A 25,364-nucleotide genomic window follows, 5' to 3' on the forward strand; every position below is an offset into this window, starting at 1 on the left:
AACTATTCATAATCAATAATCATAAAATATTATCTCTCCCATATTGAAAGTGATGGATCCTTAACCACTACTCGTTACTTCGCAAATTTGAGTTATACCAAATTATTAGTTTAGTCAAGACATGTTGAAGCAATTGTAACTTTTAAGTGTCATAGTGCAATTTACTTCACGAATGTCATCATGGTATTTCAGTATCCTATATTATTATTCTGCATACATCCTTGCTTGACGCTAAGTGAAATTACAAAAAAAATCTATTTGTTTGACTAAATCTAATGAATTTATTCTTCTAATAGTTACTTATGTAACATCCCAATCTCAAAATGAGGCGTAATTTTTACTCATATCATTTTCATGCAATGAGCTCACAAAATATACATATGTATAGTTTAAAAATTTATCATACAACTTAACATTTATGTGATATTTACAGTACCTATATATACAGAACATGAAGTTAAAATTTAGAGTTTAATAAAATAAAATGAAAATTTTTAGAATATGAACAAATGTACATGAACATGAACTCTTTCGCAGGTTCTATTTATCCGTCAGCGGTTCTGACTCTTCTTTCTCATCTAAAAACTATTAAGTTGAAATTTAATGAGTTTCACCAACTTAATAAATATTTCTGTTCTTTGAACTCAGATAATATTTTATGCAAAATATATAATATGAGACAAATGCAATAATAATGTTTCAAAACAAAATTCATTTATTATTTTCATCATTTTCACATGTTTCTAATTAGATTTCAAAATTTTACTTGAATATCATTTACAATCATCAAATTATATCCACATACTCTCGAAAGAATACATGTACGCTCGAATATCAATTATATTATCAAAATATAACCACATACATACAAAAGATCACATATACACTCGAAATGTCATTTCTAAAGTTTAATCGCGCGATGTCGTTTATATTGTCATCGAAAAGATGTGAAATGAATCCCCACATCACATGGATAACACACACATACGAAATTTCACAATATATTTGCTAGGTGACCCACACTCACAAACACCTATCCACATCTGGATTAGGTTTCAAACTCTATCTATGTGCAGGTTCACTATGTCCGCTGAACTCCAGCTACACATACACACTCATCTCCTTGATTCAGACTAAACGAAAAGGTATTTAAGGTCTATACTCTATTCATCCACATCATCTTATTTCCAAATTCTTATTTACTTTTCTCTTATTCTAATTTCCTCTTAATTTTTATTTAAATTGATCGTTTCACAACCACAATTATTCTTTTCTATTTTTATTTATTTTTTTACATTATTTTTTTTCAACCTTCTGCTTAATTAGTAATTTCTTTTAAGTTTAAATTTATTTATTATCATAGTTTAAGTATTCCTGAGCCCTTGAGTTTGTTTTCTGGTTCCATCTCCTCATAATTTCCAATAGCTTAAGTTCATTTGTCATAGGTTCAGGTTCTGTACCTCATAAAAAATTGGCTCAGTATCCATTTAAATTTTAAAATACACATAAAATTAATAAAATACGTGCAAATTCTAAAATCCTAATCTAGGTTCAGAATCAGAAATACTTACAACTTCTTTACGCAACAATCTTTCCGAATCCACCTAAACGTCATAATGTTCTGTACACACATGACACAAATTAATTATTGTCACTTAAACAATAAATAGAAGCTAATTTCAATCGTAATTATGGGTTTCAATGACAACCCAACGAAATGCCCGAAAATATTAGGTCTCGTACCCGAAGAAGACTCTTCGATTTTCGGGGTGGTGAATCAGATTTTCGCACTCGAAGAAGACTTTTCGACTTCCCGAGTGGGTGAATCGAGTTTTCATTCCCAAGGAAGGCCCCTCAGCTTCCACTGGTGGGTCAATTTCCCACACCCAAGGGAGGCTCCTTAGTTCCTGCGCAGGTGGATGATCCGACTGAGCTCGCGCGGCCAGCCGACCACCACTCCCCCATTTCTCAATAGCGAACCAAAAGAACAGAAAAAAGAGTTTACCTTCCTGGCATTGTGCGATTTGGCCTCGATTCAACTCTGGTTGATTTTCTCTCAGCCCCCCCGCGGCTTCCTTGCTCGTTTGAGACTTAGGTGGAGATTTTCACACCTAAAAACTGGTTAATGAAAATAAATAAGAAGGATTGAAAGAAAATAAGGGAAGAAATATGAAAAATGGACGGGTTTTACCTTTTTGCTTCGGTCTCTGTCGTCATATGATGTCTCAGCCCGATTCCCTTCCTTCTTCTTCCTTTCGGCTTCGGCTTCCACCACTCTCTCACTTCCGCCTCTCTCCTCTTTCCTTTTTTTCCCTTGGGGCGGCCATTCTCGGCTCCCACTTTACTCTCCCGCTCGGCTACTTTTTTTCCTCCTCTCCCTTCTTCTGCTCCAGCCTCCCTCTTTCCTTCCCCTCTTTCTCTCTTCCGCTCGACTCCCCCGCTCAACAAATCTCCTCTTTTCTCTCTCACCCGATCGGCTCACTTTTCTCTCCTCCTCTCTCTTTTGGCTACTCACCCAAATGAAGAAAACTCTAATCTTTTTTCTTTTTATACTCGTCTCCTCCAGCCGTTGGATCTCACAAGCTCGATCTAGGCTATTTGCTTTTCCATAAAATCTCAACTATTTGATCTTCTCAGACGGTTTGATCAGGACTGTCCATTCTTTGTTTTCTTTTGCCCCCTTCGGCTTCCATTTATTTATACTTTTACCCCCATTTTCTTCTTACTTGTTTTCATCCAGACCCTTGAAATTAAATAAAATTTCCAAAATTTTAAAAATTCTTTTCATTTAAATCCTACTTCTAATTTTATTGATTTATTTACTTTTTTTTATTTACTTTAGGAGTTGGATATTACAACCTACGTATACATCATGGTATCTGTTATTCAATATTTAATGAGATCAAACACTTCGTTGCAAATGTTATGTTGTATAATAATCTATACGAATTAATACTATCCAACTCAAGTTAATCGTTTAACTAGAAAACTTTATAAATTGTGTTTAAATCTCAAACCTTGTCCTTTGCATAATCCTTTGATAAGGAGGAGGCATGCTTTTCTTAGTAGCTTGGGAGAAAGATTTTAAAAAATAAATAAAGCATGTTATTGCTCTTACTCTACAAGCTTTCCAACAATCCTTTCTGTCAAAGAGGTAAGAAATTTTATTAGATGTTGATAGAAGACCTCTATAATTGAGGTAATGAGTGGCTAGGATTTACTTAAAAAAACTTTGTTAACATGTATCCGCATTTTGTGAATCCATAATTTAAAGAAAATATTTAATTAAAAGTACGTTTATGTTAGAATAAGGCCAAATTTATTAAAATAGTGAAACCCAATTTATTCAACTCAACTTCGTTTAAATATGAGTTATACTCAATTAATTCATAAAAATTGTTTTTAATTATTTTATTCACTTAATCAACTTTTTTAATTTTTAACAATTTTAAAATCAAAGAACATTTCAAGAACTATTGAAAGTTTAGTCATATAAGTAAAAAGTCATTGTGACCTCATGGAGGAACACTTTCAACATAAGCTTAACAAGCCAACACATTATGTATGTAAAATCTAGTGTAGAAGAACAATCCCACAACAAAATATCAATGCTGATGATTTTAGTACTAAAAAGACAACTAAAAATGATAGTAATTCGGTATATAAATTAGACTACTCCGCCATAACTTATAGCAACCCATCAATTGCCAATAAGTGTACAACTGCATCACAAGGTTCCCCAATATGTAGGTTTATAATCGCAGTAGTTGGACCTGTTTATAAAATATAATACCAATAAAATGTTAAAAACAATTTTTAATTTTGACAAGGCAATGAATGGAAGTCAATAACACATATAAAGAAATTGAGAAAGGATTTTGGATAAATTTTGAGGTTGGTGGCTTGTTAGCTGATTAATTAAGATTAAGTATTTAGGAAAATTTAGGGTATCTTTAAACAAAAATTTTGATTCATGTGAAATTTATTTTTAAATTTATATTGTTTGATATACAAACTATAGTATTTGGTAGACCATGAATAATAGGTGTGTTTTACACCTTGATGGACAAGCAATAGTATTCGGTGGAATATGAACAATTGATGAGTTAGCCACCATGATTAGCTAACTAGTTATAATACTTTAAAGAAAGTGATAGAAACTCAAGTGGGTTATCTTGAGAAAAAAGATATAGGCACAATGATATGGTCGAATCTCTCTAAAAGAGTGTGCATTCTCTTCCCTGGTCTTTTTATTTTAAATTGTTATATACAATAACACGATATTACATTAGTACTCCCATCACACGTATAATTATTCATAGTAGTCTCGGTTATTCTCTCCTATATATATATATATATATATATCATCTTTATCAATTGACATAAACGAACTTCACTATCAGTTAAGTATTTTTATACAAATTGAATAGTGAAGACAAATATAAAAATAGTTTGCCTTATCCTAATCCAAATAAAAAAATTGGGAAGTGTTCTTAAAAGTTTAAAAAATTTAATAATGCAATTCACTTGTCCTCTTGGGTTATCGTAGAATTCGGGCTAACAATTGATACTAAAAGTAAATCTTTTAGTAAGTTTTCGTTGTTTAATGGAAATCATTACTATTATTGGAAGAATTGGCAAGAGTATTTATACAAGCCCCCGATTATAATGTTAAGAAAATACTTATAAATGGATCACATATTCTCAACTAGACTCCTGGGAGCCCAAGTTACAGTAAAATTAGAAGACAAGTTGGATGAAAATGACAAGAGGCTAGTCTAATTAAAAGCTAGTGCAATGAATCTTTTATATTGTAGACTTTATGTAGATGAATACAATAGATTATATGCTTTTGACTCAACTAAAGAAATTTGGGATAAATTGGAAGTTACAAATGAAGGAACTAAGTTGAAGAATAAAAAATAAGCATGCTAGTGTATAATTATGAACTTTTCAAAATGCATGAAAATGAATGCATCATGAATATGTTTACTAGATTCAGCAATTTCATTAGTGATTTAAAACCTCTTGAAAAAATCTACACTAATAATGAATTGGTGAGAAATATTCTTAAACACCTTGACCAACTAGTTCATTGTAATATTCTGAAAAAAAAAATAGTGAAAACTCAAGTGATTGATTTAATAAAGAGGATTTTTAGGTATAGTAGTATGGTTAAATCTCTACAAAAAAAAGTTAACACTAGCTTTCCTATCTTTTTTATTTTAAATTGTTATATAACATGATATTATATTATTGGTCACATCACACGTACTCACACATAATTTATCATAAGCATTCTTGATTTTTCTTTTATGTGCATATCAATCTTTATAAATTGATAGAAATAAATTTCACTAGAACTTGAACATTTCTATACAAAATAAATAGTGAAGACAAATATATAAGTAACTCGTTTATCTTAATCTAAATAGAAAAAAAAAATTAGGAAGTGTTCATGAAAGGTTGAAAATTTTAGTAACCCATTTACTCTTTCCCTTTTAGGTTGTTGTAGATTTGGGATCAAGAAATTTGAATACACAAAATAAATATCTATTTTATATATGTTTGGAAAAGGAAGATGATTGCATGTTTCTACTATCAATGATACATGTAAATGAACAGTGTTTAAAGTAGGAGAAAATAGAAATTGTACCTGGTCCACCAAAGAGTTTTTGATGAAGGAAAAAATACGTTTTTTACCGGACAGTAAGTTTCATCGCTGCTACAATTCATAGGATGACGGCGGGCGTCAAAGCAGAATGTGATTTCGAGAAGCTGATGGGCATTGTTCGTATTAGTATTGCACTTAATTCCTGGCACTTGACCAACTTTCTCGGAAATGATGTCAATAATTTGGCCTGCTGTGTGTGGGATACTTGCAGAGGGAGTGAAGCCTTGATTGAACATTAATTAATTAATTCGATATAATATTATATTGTAATAAATCTAAATGTCTCATTTAATAAAAGTTAATATAATGCATCAAAAACTAATAATTTAATTAAGAATTTTTTGATGGAAAAACTAACATTAACGAATTAAATTAATTAACAAATTACCTATCATTTTCAAGTGGCTGAAAAGAGTGCTGCAACAGGTAGACTTGAGATGGAGTGCTCGTTCGAAGTACAGAGTTGGCTCGGCAAGACCAGAGCAGGAGCCATGCTTACTCCATTGATATCCCCAAAAGTCAATGTCCCTCCCACCATTCTTCAAGTTGGGCCATGCACTCTTAAGCTTTCTTCTAGTCGTGTCTGACAGCTAAAATATATAAATGTATATTACCAACTACTTGAAAAAAAAAAAAAAAAAAAAAAAAAAAAAGGTAAACTCCAAGATGGTTTCTAATAATTTATTTCATTATTAAAACCCTGTTCAAAAAAGTAATTGCAGATGTAAAGATGTTAAAAATGATTGTTAAAACACACATAAATCATTAGATTGAACAAAAAATTTAAAAAATTTCCTCAAAGTACTTAAATAATTTTTTCAATTCATACATATAGTTGGAATTAGACCCAAAATTCAAAAACTTTTTTATAATTTATTTATAATGTCGACATTCTTGTGCAAACTAAACATTGAAATCATCAAATCCTGCAGACGAATTTCAAATGCAAATAAAAAATAAAAAAATGACCAAGGGTTATATCGATTTTCTACCCCATCTCTTCCTAAAGGCGCTCCACCACAATTTATCAAGATGTTACCGTTATGATTGAAATGACGAAGACCATGAATGGTGAAATCATCATCCGGAACATTGTTCCTGCACTGGAATTCTCCGGTGTTGCAGAAGGAGATGGGCCACTGAAGAACTAACTTATGGGTATGAATATCTTCTCCGACGCAGGAGCAGAAATATTGGCAGCTGCAAAGCAAGATAAAGAGGAAACAAAGGTTACCTTTCATCTTGTTTCTTCCATCCAAACTCGCATAGAGCATATCAAATATATATGTAAATTACATATATATTATATATGTAGGGGGTACCGTGTTGAAAGTTTTGACTCCCAATCCATGTTTCCCCACAACTTTGTTATTATAAATATTTATTAGTGCCAACACTTTCATTGGCCAAACACGCCAATTTGACAAACCAACGTATATGATATTACATTATGAGGAGCCAATAGAGAAATTTCAGAGTAAAAATTTTGGGTTTGTTGGGTGTAAATATAATACAAAATAATTATTGTGTATTCATACGTTTTTGTTTCTCTTTTTAACTCAAGTCAATTCTTTTAATTCCTCATCTTTTCTTTGATATAATAATATTAGTGATTCCAAAACCCTAATATGACGCGTATGAGGAGAAGCATCCACCCATTTTCCTTATCCTACTTCTTAATATAATAATATGGAATCAACGTTGAACTCATCAACGCCTCTACTACTATATATCCACCAATGATTGTTCCTTTTTCCTATGATAACGAAGCTTCATTAAAAGTATAGGTCCATAATTATAAAAAAAAAAAAAAATGGAGTTCGTCAATATTTCTAAATTTTAAATTTCACTTCTTTTTTTTTTTTACATGATTATAAAATCAACTAATGGGAGATCTGTTAATTTATTTACTCTCCACAAGCACCTTATATTTAGTTACAAAGGACTAGGTCAATGTAACTATATAATTCATAATTATGAATATAGTTGATAAGTATTCGAGAAGATTTTAATACAATTTGAAACTGTTTACATTTAATTTGTACAATAATTTTTGTATTTAAATGAAACATACACTTTTAATTTTTTTTTTTTATAATAAATTATTATTATTAGCAATCTGTTTAAATAGATATTTAACGTCAATAAATACAGACATTAAATTTTTAAGAAATATTTATTCTAAAAGTCGAAATTGTTGGAATTAACCCCTACACCATTTCTTTGTTGAAATAGTATCTGTATTTCAAACATTCTTTCAAATAAGCTCTTATAAATAATGGTATAACTAATATAATTATACAAATATTTAAGTAGACAAGAATATGGGCACATGGATATCATATTTTAAATTATTAATCAACATGGTATGCATGTAACTCCCACACTAGTTAACAATTATATATATATATATATATATAAAATTTAATTTGTATATTTATGTTAATTAAACTATAAATTAAATATAGATAATATTGTTAAAAGTACAGAATATTAAAAATCCAACCACCATCATCTCCTCCTCCTACATGCCCAACGACAGTGGCCATCCGAGAGAAACCGAGATGAAGGGACCGGATCAGCAGCTGACATTGGACTCTGGAGAGATTGAGAAGAGAAAAAGAGGTTGGTAGTCATATGTCCGTGTATGTTTTAGTATTACTATATTATTATTAATATTTAATTTTTAATTTAATTAATATAAAAACATAAATGAATAAGTTTTATATAAAAATTGTATGCAGACCCATATTGGCCACCCAGCATTCCAACACATCTATGATTTTGACTACTAATTTTATATTTGATGTTAAAAGTGTTCAATTCTTTTATGTGAATGTATCACCAAAAAAAGAAAAAAAAATAACCTATAGTAATTATCGGACTCATTGTATATATAAATATATCATAAAAAAAAATGATAACTTATAATAACAATTAAAAATAATTATTATAAATTATATTTATTGACACAACTCTTTGAGAGTTATATCAAATCTCATTTATTTATTTATTTTCACATAATTTATGTAAATGACTGTATAAACCGTCAAGATAAATATTTAGACCAATACAAACGAAAAAATAACCGTTGGTAAAATATTTTCACCTAAGGATAATGACTTTTTCATTTGTATAGGGTAGACTAATACCAATGGCTTAAAAATATCTGATGCCTACTAATTATGAAATTTTAGATATAATATTTATATTATTAATTAAATCATAAAATAATTTTAATCATTAAAAAAATTAACTATTTATAGAAAATTCCAAAGATAACTAAAAATACATAAATTTATATGGTTTACATGTTCATTTAGAATGTCAAATACGTTTTTATTTACTAAAAGATAAAATTATCACTGTATTTATACCCAAAAAAAATTCAACTTGAACTCTATAATTAGTAATCTTCATATTATTTCAAAATCTTTAATAAACCAACAAAATAATATTATTACATAATAATAAATAAATAAAAAAAAATCTTAGATCTAAAGGCTTAAGTTGGGTTCTGGTCCAAATGTGCTTTGGATTTATAATTGGGCTACAGAACGATACCAATGGGCATACTATTTGTATAAATCAGGTTTATGATTATTAACCCAAGACTTTCCCATTAGTAGTTGGTGGCTGTAAAACATTTTTCCTTTGTGCACGGCAGCTTGTAACAATGGAAAAAAGTTCAATACTGAAACCTCTTTATAATTATGGAACAAGACATTATAATACCAATGGTATCCGTTGGTATAGTTCTAATTTCTAATAACGAGAAGTGTAGAAAAAAAATGTATGTTGGATGCAACAACTAACACCTAACACGAATAGCAAATAGTTTATGAGCCTCAGTGTTGTATATAACTTTTGCAAATTGTTCTTTGAAGAAAAAAAACAAAACAAAACAAAACGACGAATGACAAGCGAAAAGAGAAAGAGTTAAATATTCAAATTTTAAATCATTGAGAAAGAAGTGTTTCGAGTTGATCGAAAAATCTGCTTTATTTTGTTGATTTATTTTGATTTATATGATATAATCACTGAATTGTACAAGAACATATATAAAAACAAAAATATTTTTAGAAATAGTATTTCATTCATGTCAGATAATTATTTTATACATGAGTTTGATATTTATTTAAAAAGTTATTTATTGATACCAATAAGATGATAATATCTGTAAGATAGTGCTTAATTTATTTTTGTGATATCTTTTTTTATAATTATATTTAAATAGGTGTCAAAATCTTTTTATTTGGCATATTAATGCAACTCTTTTATCTTACATTATTCATTAGTTGTGATTGAATTAACTCAACTCAATTTTTTGGTTTGAACTATTTTGTTTCTTTTTCTTCATTCTATGGTTTTTATATGAAAAGGAACTAGTATTTTTAAGTCACATATCAGCAAATCCACCCTAGATCAATAGCCCCACATGATCTATTAAATGTGAGTTTGGTACGTTAAGAGTGGAGAACGATTATGCTAATCTTTATTCTTTCTTACCTAAGACATTTATCTCGTAGAGTGAATTGAGATTGTGCATGATGATGTTCATAATTTTAACCACCTTTATTTTCTTTACTTTTATTTGTTTGGATATCTAGGAAGTGCAATGTGCTAGTAAATACAACTAGCGAGAGAGACATTTTATTAATGCCTAGTTCAAATTAAAAACTTATCGAGCCTCTTGGTTTTTGGTTCCCTTACTTGAGCATGATATTGATCATATTGGTTAGTGCATAAAGGATTTAACTCTATAAACAAACTAATAATGAGTTTTATAAAGTGTAAGTATTTTAAAGAATTTACTATTTTTGTGAAAAACAAAGTTGGCAGAATATTTGCGTTTATGTGTTTAACGCCAGATACCAAATTTATTATTTTCAGCGATTATTGTTAGTTGTGAAAAATATATGTATTTTTCTTCTTATATGTAATAGTCAATTATTGAGATATTAATTACCTACAGATTGTTGAACTCAAACTAAATTTTTTTTTTTTTTGAATTTTGAAAACGAGACTTGCTTTATGATAATTTAAGGGTGATCGTTAAAGATTGTTCAACATCTTTAATTTGTTACATATTATATTTTATCACTAAAATAAAAATTTTACAATTATATTTAAGTGTAAAAAAATAATTTTAAAATTTTAAAAAGTAAAAACATTATTTTATGACTTACCAATATTATTTGGTATCAAATCTATTATTTTTATTTTTTTTTCTAATCAGCGAGTTTATATATTTGTGAGACTTGTGTCATAAACATGTACTACTAAAACGTACCTAAATCTTGGATTTGAGACATTACTCCATTTGTACTTACAAGAGTTTAATTCTTTAGGTTTTGATGTATACTTGTATCTTATATAGTTTTTTTTATTATTTAATATTTGAAAGTTACTTGCCTATTTATAAACTTTTTAATGCCGTCAGTTGGCTTTGTAATTGCTCTTATCTGTTTGTTTTCTGGCTTGTAGCATTTTCTACGCAAAGAGATGTTAGAAGGTCGGCCTAACAAATATAAAAATAAGCATAGAATTAACCAAGGGTGACATTTCTTTTCTGCACCAGCATATCTCTCACTCCTTTGATTTTATATAGGCCGGCAAAAGCTTTCTTTATTTTATTTCTGGTTTTGTTTCTCTTCTATGGATACAACCGTTTTACAATTATTTGAGATTGATTTTAAGAAATGTTAGAGAATCAAGGAATTATTCTTGAACCTAATCAACTCAAATCTAACAGTATCTTCCAATCAAATGAAGTTTGCTGTAAAAACAAATGGAGCATTACAAACAGACAATTCTTTTTTCTTTAATATGAAGCCTGTAAAGAACATGGATATATATACATATATGTTTGGCAACTGGGATTGTTCTAACTAGTACCTGATATATCAGTCTATGATTTCAAGAAGTGCTAATGGAAGTAAGCGCCATGTCACTAGGAAATCTCTATTTTCAACCAGCCAAAATTTATCTCCAATGATCATGTAAAGTTTCAGAATGCTGAAGAGTTTATGAATTTTCCTTTGAGAGACTACGAAAAGCAATACTCGTAAGGGAAGTCCCTAGTGATTTTTTCCATTGAAAAGTGCTTCTCATCTCAAGGTTGATGCAATTGAAATTCTACTGCATAGGAATTATTAGTTTCTTATTCGTAAGGACTAGGTATGGGTGACTATGTGCTATATTCTCAAAACTACTTTGGGACTGAGTTTACAGAAAAGCTTCCTATTTTCTACATCTTCTTCCTGATTATCAGTCTCAGATTCAAAGTTTCTGAGGCTTCTGCAAAAGGCTGCAGCCTTAGTTTTAAGTTTCCATCATCTACAAATGATTCAAGATGTGAAGGGGGAGACTGGGGAGGGTTTCTATCAAGAAATTGTTGTGATACAGTCTTCCAAAATTACCTCCATGCTTTGGGGATCCGGGCTAACCAAACAGGACTGGTATATTTGAATTCAAGTGAGCAGATGAGTTGTTTAGCTTCAATGAAGACCTTCAAAGAAGATGTCTTTTCTTGTGGGATTGAGAAGCTGACCAAGGGTGGTGGTGAATGTTCCGGATACTCAGTTTCTGATGTTAAAAACAAGATGGGAGATGATCTTAGAAACTTAAGGGAAAACTGTGAACTTTTGAATTCTGGGAGAGAATGGGATCCATCATGTGTTTCCTGTGTCAGAAGCTGGGAAGACATAGATCGAAAACAGTCTGTATCCGTTGATTCTGAGTCTCTGAATGTTGAAAGCTATATCTGTAAGTTTGCAGTCCTTGTTTCCTTGACAAGTGGTAGGATTGCTGATCAATCATCTGCGAAACAAGTTTACAAATGCCTCAGCCACGAAAAGAAATATACCAGTGAGTAGCATGATGAAATTGACATTTCAAATGATATGTAGAATTTGTTAGTTTAATTAACTTGCACATGCGTTATGTATACACTACCCCTGCCTTGCCTTTACAAGCTTTCATACATATAGCTTTAGTTCAAAAAATTTGGACACGATTTTGAAGAGAATGTCATAGAGAAAAGGAATCAAGTAGCAAACTGTATCTATTTTCTTTGTCACTTGCAGAAAATCAAGAACCAGAAGATAAAAGAAAAAAGAAAATTAGCACAAGTAAGTTTCTTCAGTTGCTGGTCAAAATAATTCAGATTTTCAGATATATGTGGCCTTTTTATTTAACCAGCAACAGTTCTTCATGGAAACAGGTTTGTGGATTATAGTAGGCTGTATAATAGGGGCGGCTTCTCTGGTTCTTATTGCTATATGCATCCTGTCAAAACGTTTTGTCAGATTCAACTCACCACCAGAGGAGAGTATGTACCATCTCTATCAACACCATTTTCATGTCGTGTGATGTGTAAATTTGATTAGTAAATTTCTTAGAATATTCATTTTCAATACAATTTTTACTTTCTTTTGAAGATTTTGTTATATATATATATATATATATATGTATTGTCTCTAATGAGCTGATTCACTTGGCAGCATCTAGAAACTTGTTACCAAACAAGATTGGTTGTCGAAAGTTTAGCATGAAGGAGGTTTTTGCTGCCACAAACTCTCTAAATGAGCTAAATTTCATTGGCGAAGGAACGGCTGGTGAGTATAACTATTGATTCTGTGTCTTGATAATATTTTGACTCCAACCTTATGCTTACTTAAGCTCTTACTCATTCTGCCAAGACTCAAAACTGTATGCTACTTTCACAACTCTGAATGATTTTGACTCACCATTTACCCATCATATCAGGAAAAGTTTATAAAGGCATGCTCCAAAATCAACAGCATGTTGCAGTTAAGCACATAATTAACGATGGAAACATAGAGACATTTGTGAGGGAAGTTACAAGCTTAGCACACATCAGGCATCCTAACCTTGTTGCTTTGCTGGGATATTGTCTCAGCCAAGAAGATTGTTTCCTTATCTATGAACTGTGCCCAAATGGAAATCTGTCAAGATGGCTTTTTGGTATTTTCCATTTCTGCATTCATTTAACTTTGTTAGGCTTTCTGGATAATGAATTCAATACTGTTGTTCCAAACAGGAAGGGATAAGTTCCTGTCCTGGGTCCAGAGGCTTCAGATTGCAGTTGGTAGTTCCAGAGGCCTTTTGTTTCTCCACACATATTCACAAGGCTGCATTGTCCACCGTGATATCAAGGTCTGTCTCGAAATCATACCATCCTGAGCCCTCATCCCCGACTCTTGTATACATCAGTACTACCTGTCTATAATCATAGATGTTTGTCCAACTTTCAATAGACCAAGCCAACCTTTCTTCCTGATGCAGAAAGTTAAGCTAATATTTTTGATACCCGAATTCTATCTCAGAAAAGAATATGGTAATTGAGTTCCATAAAATGATTTAGTTCACATATTACCAATAACTTGAATCTAAATTTTTTTATGGTTGCTTGGAATTTACAGAGTGTGTGCGAACATGTGCTAATTTGGTGATTCTATACTGATGTGATTTTGAACTTAGTGCTTCTGGACTTAATAAGAATATAAAGAATTTAAGTAGCTCACGTTATACACTATTGAAGACTAGCTAGACTCGGATTTAAGGCATTATATATAAAATTAAATTGTTTTATCTGGTTCCTATTTCTTTCTTCGATAAAATGATTGTTCTGTTGTTGTTGCAGCCGACAAATATTCTCCTCGGACCCAACTTTGAAGCTAAGCTTTCAGATTTTGGTTTGTCAAAGGTCATTGACTTGGGGAAGACGTATGTGAGCTCAGAAGTGAGAGGAACTTTTGGTTATGTTGATCCTGAGTACCAAAACAACCGCCAAGTAAATTCATCAGGTGATGTCTACAGCTTTGGAATAGTATTGCTGCAGATACTGTCAGGAAAAAAAGTCATCAACTTGGATGCCAGCCAACCAATGCCATTAAGTAAAATGGTAAGAAAAAGCATTCATAGTCTGTTTTGTTATTCTGGATTCAAATTTTTAGTATCAATTTGTAGTCTTGTGCTTGATATTTGTGCTTCCCAGGCTAGAGTCCTCACTAGAGGTGGCAGCATAGCGGAATTCGCTGATCCTAAACTTGCAGGCGAGTATCCACCAGAAGCTTTTGATCTTGCACTTCAGCTAGCACTGTCATGCACAGCAACACAGCAACAGCGGCCATCCATGGAGGAAGTTGTCATAAGGTTAGAAAAGGTCCTTTACATATCAACAAAGGCAAGTGCCTCAACTCCTGACTCCACTCCAGATCATTCTTCTACTCTGTAGAAAGGTTTTTCTTTTTCTCATTTTCTTAATCGTTAAAGACCTTTTAGTTAGATAGAGAACATTTTTCGCATAGTTGAATAACTTATCCACCATACGATTAATTTTATTCAATGTCAAAATAGCAAGAAAATTCTGTTTTCCAATCTTGCTTCATATTGTAACAGAAGGCTGCCTTCTACTGAATGCTTATACATCACATATTATTATAAATAGAAGAGTCAAGTGGGTAAGTGCCGAGAGTTAATATAAACAAGTAAATTGAACCAGAAGACTTCACCATCAACATAGTACTGTAATTCACAACCAGCCGTTTATACACATATAAACATACATATAGGTATAAATATATAAAGGCCGCTTAATTGATGGAAAGATTCAGGAAAAGAATCCTGTGTGCTCTAGTACATCGAAAGGATAAAGTGTTTGGCAGAGCAGAGGTTACAACCATGCTAGATTTTTCAGAGTTACACAGAGATGATAAAGTGATTTGCATTTCCTCTTCAAATCACCTCATCAAGATCCCTGTATCGTTATCAATCAATAGGATCAAAGACATGCAAAAAGAGCATAAACAGGTCCGCAGAAAATGGCAAAACAAAATGTATAGCTAATGATTTACTGGAATTTTAAGATGGATTGCAAAAGACCAAAGATCTCATCCTTGGCTATCAACATGTATTCCTACTTGGCATGAGAGCATAAGTTATACTAGCAATTTCTTGTTTGTTTTCTATAGGAATCCGAATTCTTATAGAAGTCAAATTTTTATATAAATTAGTATTTTTAGGAAAATCTTACTATAAAGCAAAAGAATAACCGATTTTCATAATTAGAAAATCTTTTGTTTTTATAGAACTGATTTATATTTAGTTTTCTATTAAAACTCTCTTTAAACTTTTCTTATATATGTAGATGTTGTAAATTAAGTATCATGAATAAACAGAAAATTTAGTTACAAATTTTCATGATATTAGAGCAGGATCTTTGAAAGTTACGAGAACTTTTTTTCTCCCTCTTGAGATGGCCAAATATGGAATAATTACGGTAAGAACCAATAACCTCTCTGAAATCACATTTTAATATGATGGAATTATTTCTATCAAACCACCAGAATCGGAAGCGATTCAAATTTCAATCACCAGCCAAAAGCTGAACGGAAGCAACTATACTCAATTAGTCAAGATGTTTATCTACATATCATTTTAAAATTTGTGAAATAAATTTATAAAAGATCAATAAAATAAATTAAATATCATTGGTGACTAATAAAATAGATATAGTGTTCTTAAGCTACATCAATGGGCCTTTGTGTTAGTTCAATTCATATCTTTTCTTCATTGAAAAAGAAATCAACCTCTAACACTCAGGTAAGGAAGTGTTATACTAAATCTTACTAAGGAAGACCAAATCCGACGGTACTAAATCTGAAATAGCTGCAAATAGCAGTAGTAAGCTCTATCAGTGGGATAAGAGTTTAGACTAACAAACACTGTTAACACTCAAACCAAGATGAAAATGGAAAACCTTAACTCCCTAAGAGATGAAATCATTTTTTACAGCATTCTGGAAATTAGAACAGACCATGCTAATAACTCGTGCAATCAGAGGATTTTATGAAGTAAAAATGAAAACCTTGTATTAGAATATGATGCACAACATTTGCAAGTTAATATCTTGGTTAAAAAAAATGTGACTTTCATTACTATCCTACCTGTAAGAGTTTACATAAATGTAATAAAACTCCCTAACTACTCTAATTAGCTCTTTCTTTTTTTTTTTTCTCAGTTTTCTGATTAGTTCTTGTATTAACTACACCTCCGATTGGTCTTCATAGAAATCAGCTGGCTTAAACAACTTTGGCATCTTCAAGCTGCTAGAGGAGGTATCAATTACCGAAGCTGTAACAGTGCCTTTCTGGTTAGCTCCTCTTCTGGTGTTAGCAGCAAACTTTGATGCCAAAAATGTAACTCCAAGATGCTGGGCATTGTAGGCATTATCCACTGATGACCTCTCACTGCTCTCGTAGTCTTCACCCTCTTCTCTGTCAATGTAATCAGTCTCAAGCATAAGCAACTCCTTTGCCATCTGCCTCTTTTTATGTCTTCTCCATGCAGCTTGAATGAAGCAGGCGCCCCAAGTCCTCCACTGGTGAGAATAATACCTGAAGGCATGCTGAAGCTTCTTGCTCTGTAGCCGCTTGAACTGATGTGCAACAAACTTAAGGTCTTCAGCACTCAGAGCAAAGGCTTCAACTTCAGTGAATGCTCTAACTGTCCGAGTTGAAGATGGGAGATTTAGGCTGGAAGTAGGCATTAAGGCCCAAGTAAGTAATTCCTCGCCACAGAAGTCACCCGGTCTGAGAACAATCGAGTTGAAGAACCCAGATCTTCCTCCGTTAGTGGTGGAGCTCTCTAATTGTCCTCTGATGATAAACAGCATCTCATTTACCAGATCATCCTCACGAACAATGAAGGTCCCGGGAGTGCTCAAAGATGAGACAAGACGTTCACATATGGCATCAAGAAGCTGGTCATCCATTTGAGAAAAGAATGGGACCTGCACAATTAAAAAAAAAAGATTCTGAAGCAAATTCCATACTACTTTTATTATTTAAATAAACTTAATAATCCTCTACAGTGATTGCAGATGTTATAACTACGAAAAACAAATGAACTAATTCAAGTTAATAAGAAAAATATCTCTTAGCTTGATTTTTTTGCATGGCACTTACCATGCCTTTGATTTCTTTTTCATCAAATTCCTAACATATTCTTAGGTTACAATTCTCATATTTGTCTTATATGCACATTAGAGTATGATCTGTTTGTGCTTCGATTACAACAATTCCATGTTACATTCTCAACACCAACCTTGGAAATTATGAATTAACTTATCATCATCAAGAAATTCAAGGTGGTCGTAGCTCAAACTGAAAACATTATATTCTAATAAATTAATAAGAAAGAAGCTAGAAATCGCCTACCAATCAAATAAGAAATGAGCCTAATACAACCTTAGGAAAAGAGTCTGTTTTATATGTCACAAGGCATCAAACAAAACAAGAGTCAATGCTAATGCATTACATGATAATATTAAACAAAAATGGATTTGTGAAAGAAAGTTTTAATGTTGATGTGTGAATAGAGTATCTATTAATAAAGACAGAAAAAATTGTTTGACACTTTTCAACACTAGAAACTAACCTGCTATTTCCCATAATAATAAATGTTATCACAAAATGCAAATTATGTGATGATAAATAAATAAAAAATAACTGGCAATATAGACATACACGACGAACGAGGGAGAGACACAAATGGCGTTGAATTTCACGACGAAGATCCAGTGGCAATGAATGCAATATAAATTCTTCATCGACTCCTCTTGTAGCAAGCCATTTGTACTGAACGAATTGACGAACTCGTTCTTGTAATTCTGGAGGTAACTGGCGATGCCTCATCCATTCCTCAGTATCTCTTCGCTTAACCCTCCATTCTTCAACTCTTACACTCATAGATTGTAGCGACGTCTTTGAGAAGAAAAAGAAAAGGAAAGAAAACCCCAATATCAGAATAGACTAGTTATCTGCTAGTGTTAGTGAGAACTTTATGTGTAAACTACCACAATTTAGAAATAGTTATTCCAGGAACCAATTCCTTGAAATAAATTGTAGATACTCAAAAGATACACCATATAGATGCATAATTCTCATTTCAAGTATTATGAATGAGATATATAATATAAAAAATTCATGTTCAAGGACATCTTCTTTGATTGAAGAACCCGTGACGCACTAAACAAATGATACCATTTAATGAGATTTTCAGAAAATCCAGGCTAACATCAAAAAGCATGTTGTTCTCTCATCAAGAATGCAGAAACTGAAAAAACAAGCAGCAACCTAAAAAATTCTTCCAATTGACATCAGTAGTTTGACTGAGTTCATTTCTCAGGCTTTTATAATCATGAATTTTAGCATGTTTTCCTCTGAGAACATATAAAATCTCATATCTTAACAGGTTCGCTATCTGGCACCTTGAATCAATCTTGAGAAGAAAAAAGAGACTATCCAGCAACTGTACAGTTGTATGACAACTTAAACATATGTATTTGTATCCAAATGCAATAGTCCAAACAACAGAACCTATCTATATCATGTCTTATGAACTCAACCTGATAATCAGAGGCTAATTAATTAAAATAATCCATTAAGCCACTAATGCATGGAATCATTTGCATAGCACTAGCTATACTATTTAGGAACTTATTTTTATTTTAATATTTAACTAGGGACTTAGATTATGTTTTCTTAAGTTAATTATGATTAGATTTCTTGTTCTTATTAATAGGATTTCCTTAGATACACGTAGTACTAGTATTTCTACTTCTGGAAATTCATCTAATTCAAAACTTTTATCTAGAAAACACCATAAGTACCGCTGTGATCTTATTTTTTAAACCATTAATTATGGGGCATATGATTCTTTAATTATGAGACATAGAAATGCGAAACTTAGATTTTATTTCCAAATCTCAAAATAAGAAAACTAAACCTTGATGCCTTCCATCAATTGATATTAGACTGAAAGTATTCCTACACTCAAAACACTAGTAACCTTATACGCAGAAAGTCCAACCCATTTGGAAAAGGAAGCACATAAATCGCAGTTCCTAAATCACACAACACAACCCCAGACAAATCACCACCCACCAACAAGGGTGACTAACACAACCCTTGCCCTAGGAACCAGAGACATCTAACCAGCTAGTAACCAGAGACCTGCAGCAAAGAATATTGGACCAACATGAAACTGGCCCTCTAAAGTCCGAGCAACCGCCGCTACACCAGAACCTGACCACCTCAATCACATCACTGTAAACTAAACCTGATCCGCCACCACTAAGCTAGTATACCAACAGAAGAACCTAACACCTTTGATGACATGAAGCCGGTGCGTGAACCTCACGAACGCGTGGTTGAGAATGCAAATTGTCAAATCTGCATTGTTTAAATTGTTCCATCAAATTTGTGCTTCAGGCTGGCTGAACTAGACCGATAAGTTCCCAAATATATATGAACTGCTCTATTTTTAGCGCATAGGAATTAGTCTAAGCAAGGGTGACCAATGCTGTGATAAATACTCAAGCAGATGCTTTGGATGCCAAAGTAGATGCGCTTAAAAATTCTAAGCGTACAATTCAAAGCACAGTTAAAACACTTACAAAAAAGCTTCGGAATTTTCATACTGCACAAACTAGACAAACTATCCAAGTTGCTATAAACCGACTACTTGTGCAAGTAGCTGTGCTGATAGAAACCAAGTTGAAGATGATGCAGGAGAAATTCCTTAAAAGAATATTTTAACTAGTAAGATATTCCAAATAAATGAAGGGTCACACTTGCTAAGATGAATTGGTTGCTTTGCTCTTGCTGAATTCTTAAAGTTACCACTATTATACCACCATATTTTTGCAAGTCCAACCAATTCATTTTAGCAACACAAATCCTTTGTGCATCTGCTGTATCTTACTAGTTAAAGAGAAGCTCCTGAATTTGAGAGAAGAACAGATGCTAATTTCATCGTTGAATGCCTTAAGTAGAAAGATACTTTAACTAATAAGATATGGCAGATGAATGAAGGGCCAAATTTGCTAAGATGAATTGGTTTGACTTACTAAAATATGGTGGTATAGTAGGAATAACTTGAGAATTTAACAAGAATTAGACAATCCTGCCATTGAAACATGGGACAGATGTAAGCTATCCTGAAAGAGGAATATTTTTCTGCCAACTATTTTAACAACATTCATTATCAAGCTTAAACCATGACACAAGGCAATATTTCAGTAATTGAATATACACAAACTTGAAGATTTGAAGATACGGAGTCAATGAAAGTAATACCATCCAACTTGCCCCATGATTTAAAGCAGGATTAAAATCTGAAATTAACGGGACTTAGATTCCAACCCGCAACTACTGTAGCACAAATTTATCAAGCTGCCCTAGTCATGGTAGAATGGTTAAAATATCTTATTTTGAGGAACGTTGTGTTCCTGATTATGGAATTGACTTTTAACTAGACCTTTGCATCAAAGGACGGGTCAAAGATTGATCAACATCAGTTTCCAATACTCCTTCCAAAAAAATGCAAAAAAGAAAAACAAATTGCATGGTGGAATGGGACAAAAAGAGGAGATGCAAGGAGGAGAAGATGATTATCCATCCTATAAGAATGATGCTTTAGTTGCCGATGAACAACTAGGAACCCCTCTTGTTATTTGGTGAATAAAAGCTAAAAAGCATGTTATTGGTGGAAAACATGATGCCTGTTAGTTTATAAAAAGATCTAAATCAGCAGAGAAGCAACTATGTCATTGAGGAATTTACTTTTATTTTAATATTTAACTTGTTAAGATTTAGATTACATTGTTAACTATGATTACTTTCTTATTCTTAGTTGTAGCAGTATTTCCTTAATTAGCATTGCTATTATACCTCGCAAAGTTTTTAGTCTAATCACATTTGAGATAAATTACTCAAAGAACCACCGTAGATACCTTCATAACTTCGCTTTAAAGAGGAGTTATTCAATGAAGGGTTCTTAAGGATTTTCTGAGTCTTCTGGATTGTGTGATGTAACCAACACCTTAAATGAATTTCTAGGTGTTTTTTCTAAATTTTTAAGTAGGTAAATGAATCCTGATTTTGTCCTGCATAATAAGAAGAGTGATCCTAATTCAAGAAGACTGATAAAAAAAGTAACGGGTTTGAACTCTTAACATCTTTTTTGTTGCTCGCAATGAAATCGACGGAGACTAGAGCAAGAAGCTACTATTGCATACTAACATCAATGAAAACTCAGAATTGACTGCATCACTAGCATTTAAAGGGATGAACACTTTTTCACTCTCAAAAGGAAAAAAACACCATTAAAAATAATGGAAAAGAAGACATTTCCTAGGGCAGGGTTTGAGATGTAGGCACCGAATCATTTAATAAGCAAGATGATCGTTGCAGAACACAGGCCAAAGGTTAGGTTAGGTTAGGTATCAGTGAACTGAAAGAAAAAAGAGCAAGATGCATAACATTTTTATAAGCATTCTTTTGTCCTAGTATAGGATATACCTTAATTTGGAGCTCAACTCAAGTTTTCATTTCTTGTAGACTAAGGTGTTCAGGAATACTAAAAAACGCATAGACAGTTATAGATATTTCTGTTATTATAACTGTCATCAAAATAAAATTATGAACCAGTAGATTACATGGAAATGTGTGGTACCTGCATGTTACCTATCAACAGTGAGAACAGAATTAAACCAAGAATACATATGCCAAGGCAAAATAATGTCTCGCCAATATATATGCTTGTCTCCAAAGTCTGTCCATATGAGCTGCAAAGAGAATAATATATAAGTATGAGGCATAGAAGAATCACGAACCCAAACTTATTTATGAAATCTTTTATAGAAGATAGCATGCAACTTTGAAGAAAACCTGCACTTCTCTTTAAGGTAAGATTCTGAAAAAAATAGTAAGTTTTGTCATATTTACTCCTGAAAAATTTCCAGGAAATTTAAATTTTGCTAAAGTTCATTGTTGAGTCAAACTAAAAGATGAACGGCATTTACACAAGATTAGGATGAATAAACTTTAAGATCCGATAAATCAATGTGAGAAGTTTGTAGCCAATAATTAATTTCTCTAAGGTCATAGTCTGAAAAGTACAGGAACATCGAAGCATTAAGCGCTGTAAGTTAACTGCATGATAATTTGCGTTTCCAAGAAAAAAGTGCTTCTGCTGACGAGGATCCAAATACCATCTAGATAAAATATTTTCCTATACATCATTGTCAATAAAAAACATAATTCAAGAGTAAAAGAACTGCAGCAAATACATGCTTTCAAGTAAATATAGATAATTTGCACCACTTTGTCTGCACTATACCACAAAGTAATTGGAAAAGTCTAACAAAGTACTCAGACAGACTGATCTACAGAGAAGCTACCGCAAGATCAAACATTGAAAACCATACCTCAAATTTCTTAAACCCCACCAGAGACAGTATAAATACTTTGAAACAAAATCTGCAGAAGCAACATCATTAATAAAAGCATCGGCAAACATTCCGAATTTGAAGTTATTATTGCTGTTCTTTGGTTCACAGTTAGAAAGAACCCTAGTGACATTCTGCCAATACTGTCTTTCAGGATTTTCCAGACTATTACAATCCAAAAAACTGGGCAAGCAATCTAGAACGCGTAACCCATTTTCCCTTCTGCACTCTTTTGTCCAGCATGCAAACTGTCGCCCTATAGACAACAAATACCACATTGCCCCCAAGACCTGCAGCAACGACGATGACAACCAATTGAGTTTTGAGAAGTAAGGCTTTTAGAGAGAAGTAAGGGGCAACCTAACTACTTACATGGCTGGCCAGTATGTACAAAATAAGATTGTATACAGCTCCTGCCCATGCAGTCTTAGCAACAACCCCAGTAGTTTTTATGATCCGTTGGTTCAGAGGAAACATAACAAAAAGTCGAGGAACATATTGAAGAAGAACAATGAGCGCAAGAGTGCTATTGGCATGATCAGCCCTAGAGTCTTTTATGGCCGGAATCACTAACCAGATAACAATCTGCAAATAAAAAATTTACGGCAACCTGAGCTCCGAATGTTGTCAAGCCAAAAATGAGATTATGGAAGGCCCTGATCACAGCGCATTGTTCCAGCTCATCATATGCATAAGTGCAGAAGGATTAATCAAGAGATGCATTCCTTTCTGAAGTTCTTTAAAAAAAATAGAAGTCTCTGACTTGTTCATAAAGAAAAGTGAGGCTAGCATAGAACTAGGAATATTGAGAAGGGCTAAGTCTCCTAATTTATTACGTGTCCTACGGACTTAATTGAATTCCATGCTACCCAATGAAACCCACTTAGAAATTTCACCAAAAGAATGAAACCAGTAGGGATAACGCATAAAATTCTAGACTAACCTGAGGCAATGGCAGCATAGCAGCAAAATCAATGACGAAATCGGTCTTTAAGTAGCGCGTAGCAATCTCCCTGGCGTCCATAACAAGCTCACCCCTGCCAAATACCCTGGAACTGGGAGCAACAAAAGCAGTCCTGAACTTCATAACGATGTGGAGGAGGTGAAAGAGATCAGCAATGGTGCGAAAAATGGTGATGAGGACACCGAGACCTGTGTCGGTTGAGAGACAAGCGGGACCACCGACGTAAGGGAGGTAAAAGTAAAGAGGATCTATGAAGAGGGCAAGGATGCAAGTGACCATGAACAGGTGGTTCCAATGGGTGACGATGTCGCTGTCCGGGTCGAGGATTTGGTGGCGCCATAGGAGGAGAAGAGGATGCTGCTGCTGGAGGAGGGTGACTCTGGCGGGGTCCGATGAAGCGGCAGAAGTTGCAGGGAGGGAAGAAGAAAGATCGGAGGGGTGGCGGCGAAAGGGTCGGATTTTATTCATCTTCCATTGCGGATTCCGGGGTGAAACGGATTCCGCCGCGAAGAAGACAGAAGAGGCAGAGGAGGGAGTCTGATAAGATGGGCGATGGTGAAAGAGAGTGGTGATGAGGGAGGAGAAAGAGAAAGAAAAGGAGAAGAATGATGGTGGATTTTGTTTGATGATGGAAAAACCAGAGGGTTGGTTAGCTGGAAGGGGGAGAAGTTCGCGGGAAACCGGAGAAAATGGACAATGGGAGCGGGAAACAGGATGTTCGTTTACAAAAATATTCCTTCCTCAGTACATTTTAACCCATTGTGATGCCAACACAAATTGAACTTTTAATGGTTTTAAAACTTTGATGCTACTAAATTTGTGATGTTCCAAATCAAAAGCATATTTATAACAAATTCATAAAAATGTAGGGCATAAAACACATCTAAAACTACTTAATTACTAAAAATAAACATAGATTAAATATACTTTATACTTATGAATTGATATTATGGTTGTCACAGGGCTTCGATCAAAATCTTATCCCATTCCAAACACGTAAAATTTCTGATTTAAAAGTATTAAAAATATCCAGCTTAACATAATATTTAATTTTGGTTTTAACGTCTCCGTTTCAGAGTTTACCGTATCTTCAACTCAAATTTTACTTCCAAAATCATTCTATACCTTATTCATCAAGGTAGGTTTCAATTAATTGAATTTAGTTTACATAAAAACTTTGTAATTTTACCCGATTAAAGTAAACATGAGATGGAGATCGAAATATAATGCATATAACTTTATATTTTGAGGAATGATGAATATCATAAATATATGTGTCTGGGTTTGTTGAGGAGACTGAATTTGGGCCATGGATTCCAGATGCGGCACATGTTTACTGTCCAAAGAATGGGGATCAGCAGGCTTCAGATCACATATACCTTTTAAATATTAATTATTTCAGATGC

The 25,364-nt window shown here is 32.8% G+C and overlaps 3 protein-coding genes and 1 long non-coding RNA gene across 7 annotated transcripts; 1 reads left to right on the plus strand and 3 right to left on the minus strand.

Moving 5' to 3' along the window:
- Nucleotides 1-833: 833 nt before the first annotated feature.
- LOC148269157 (uncharacterized) lies at nucleotides 834-2,689 on the minus strand. 2 transcript variants are annotated; one of them, XR_015821007.1, is made up of 4 exons: nucleotides 2,192-2,689; nucleotides 2,006-2,118; nucleotides 1,744-1,907; nucleotides 834-1,621 (listed from the first exon to the last, which is right to left on the minus strand). It is a non-coding gene; the product is annotated as an uncharacterized LOC148269157 (long non-coding RNA). The 2 variants fall into 2 exon arrangements; XR_015821001.1 differs by having other exon boundaries at nucleotides 1,744-2,118.
- A 700-nt stretch (nucleotides 2,690-3,389) lies between these two features.
- LOC110808514 (ribonuclease 1-like) lies at nucleotides 3,390-7,013 on the minus strand. 2 transcript variants are annotated; one of them, XM_022034025.2, is made up of 4 exons: nucleotides 6,667-7,013; nucleotides 6,063-6,264; nucleotides 5,657-5,897; nucleotides 3,390-3,773 (listed from the first exon to the last, which is right to left on the minus strand). In XM_022034025.2, exons 1-4 carry the CDS (start codon nucleotides 6,946-6,948, stop codon nucleotides 3,728-3,730), a joined length of 771 nt encoding a protein of 256 aa, XP_021889717.2. In that variant the 5' UTR covers nucleotides 6,949-7,013; the 3' UTR covers nucleotides 3,390-3,727. The 2 variants fall into 2 exon arrangements, with proteins under 2 accessions (XP_021889717.2, XP_088074350.1); XM_088218224.1 differs by having other exon boundaries at nucleotides 3,465-3,773; nucleotides 6,714-6,958.
- A 4,217-nt stretch (nucleotides 7,014-11,230) lies between these two features.
- On the plus strand, nucleotides 11,231-15,772 carry LOC110808495 (proline-rich receptor-like protein kinase PERK3). Its single transcript, XM_088218237.1, has 8 exons — nucleotides 11,231-12,544; nucleotides 12,763-12,807; nucleotides 12,900-13,007; nucleotides 13,180-13,293; nucleotides 13,445-13,663; nucleotides 13,740-13,855; nucleotides 14,343-14,603; nucleotides 14,697-15,772. The coding sequence occupies exons 1-8, from the start codon at nucleotides 11,857-11,859 to the stop codon at nucleotides 14,934-14,936; spliced, it is 1,791 nt and encodes a 596-aa protein (XP_088074363.1). The 5' UTR covers nucleotides 11,231-11,856; the 3' UTR covers nucleotides 14,937-15,772.
- A 773-nt stretch (nucleotides 15,773-16,545) lies between these two features.
- Nucleotides 16,546-24,778, minus strand: CNGC18 (cyclic nucleotide-gated channel 18). Of its 2 annotated transcripts, XM_022034013.2 has the most exons (6): nucleotides 23,938-24,777; nucleotides 23,367-23,579; nucleotides 22,974-23,284; nucleotides 22,220-22,331; nucleotides 18,229-18,465; nucleotides 16,546-17,492 (listed from the first exon to the last, which is right to left on the minus strand). In XM_022034013.2, the coding sequence occupies exons 1-6, from the start codon at nucleotides 24,424-24,426 to the stop codon at nucleotides 16,746-16,748; spliced, it is 2,109 nt and encodes a 702-aa protein (XP_021889705.1). In that variant the 5' UTR covers nucleotides 24,427-24,777; the 3' UTR covers nucleotides 16,546-16,745. The 2 variants fall into 2 exon arrangements, with proteins under 2 accessions (XP_021889705.1, XP_021889706.1); XM_022034014.2 differs by lacking the exon at nucleotides 23,367-23,579 and having other exon boundaries at nucleotides 23,938-24,778.
- Nucleotides 24,779-25,364: the final 586 nt, after the last annotated feature.

Source organism: Carica papaya, chromosome 1 (assembly GCF_054855325.1).
Source record: "Carica papaya isolate Zhongbai chromosome 1, ASM5485532v1, whole genome shotgun sequence".
NCBI lineage: Eukaryota > Viridiplantae > Streptophyta > Magnoliopsida > Brassicales > Caricaceae > Carica > Carica papaya.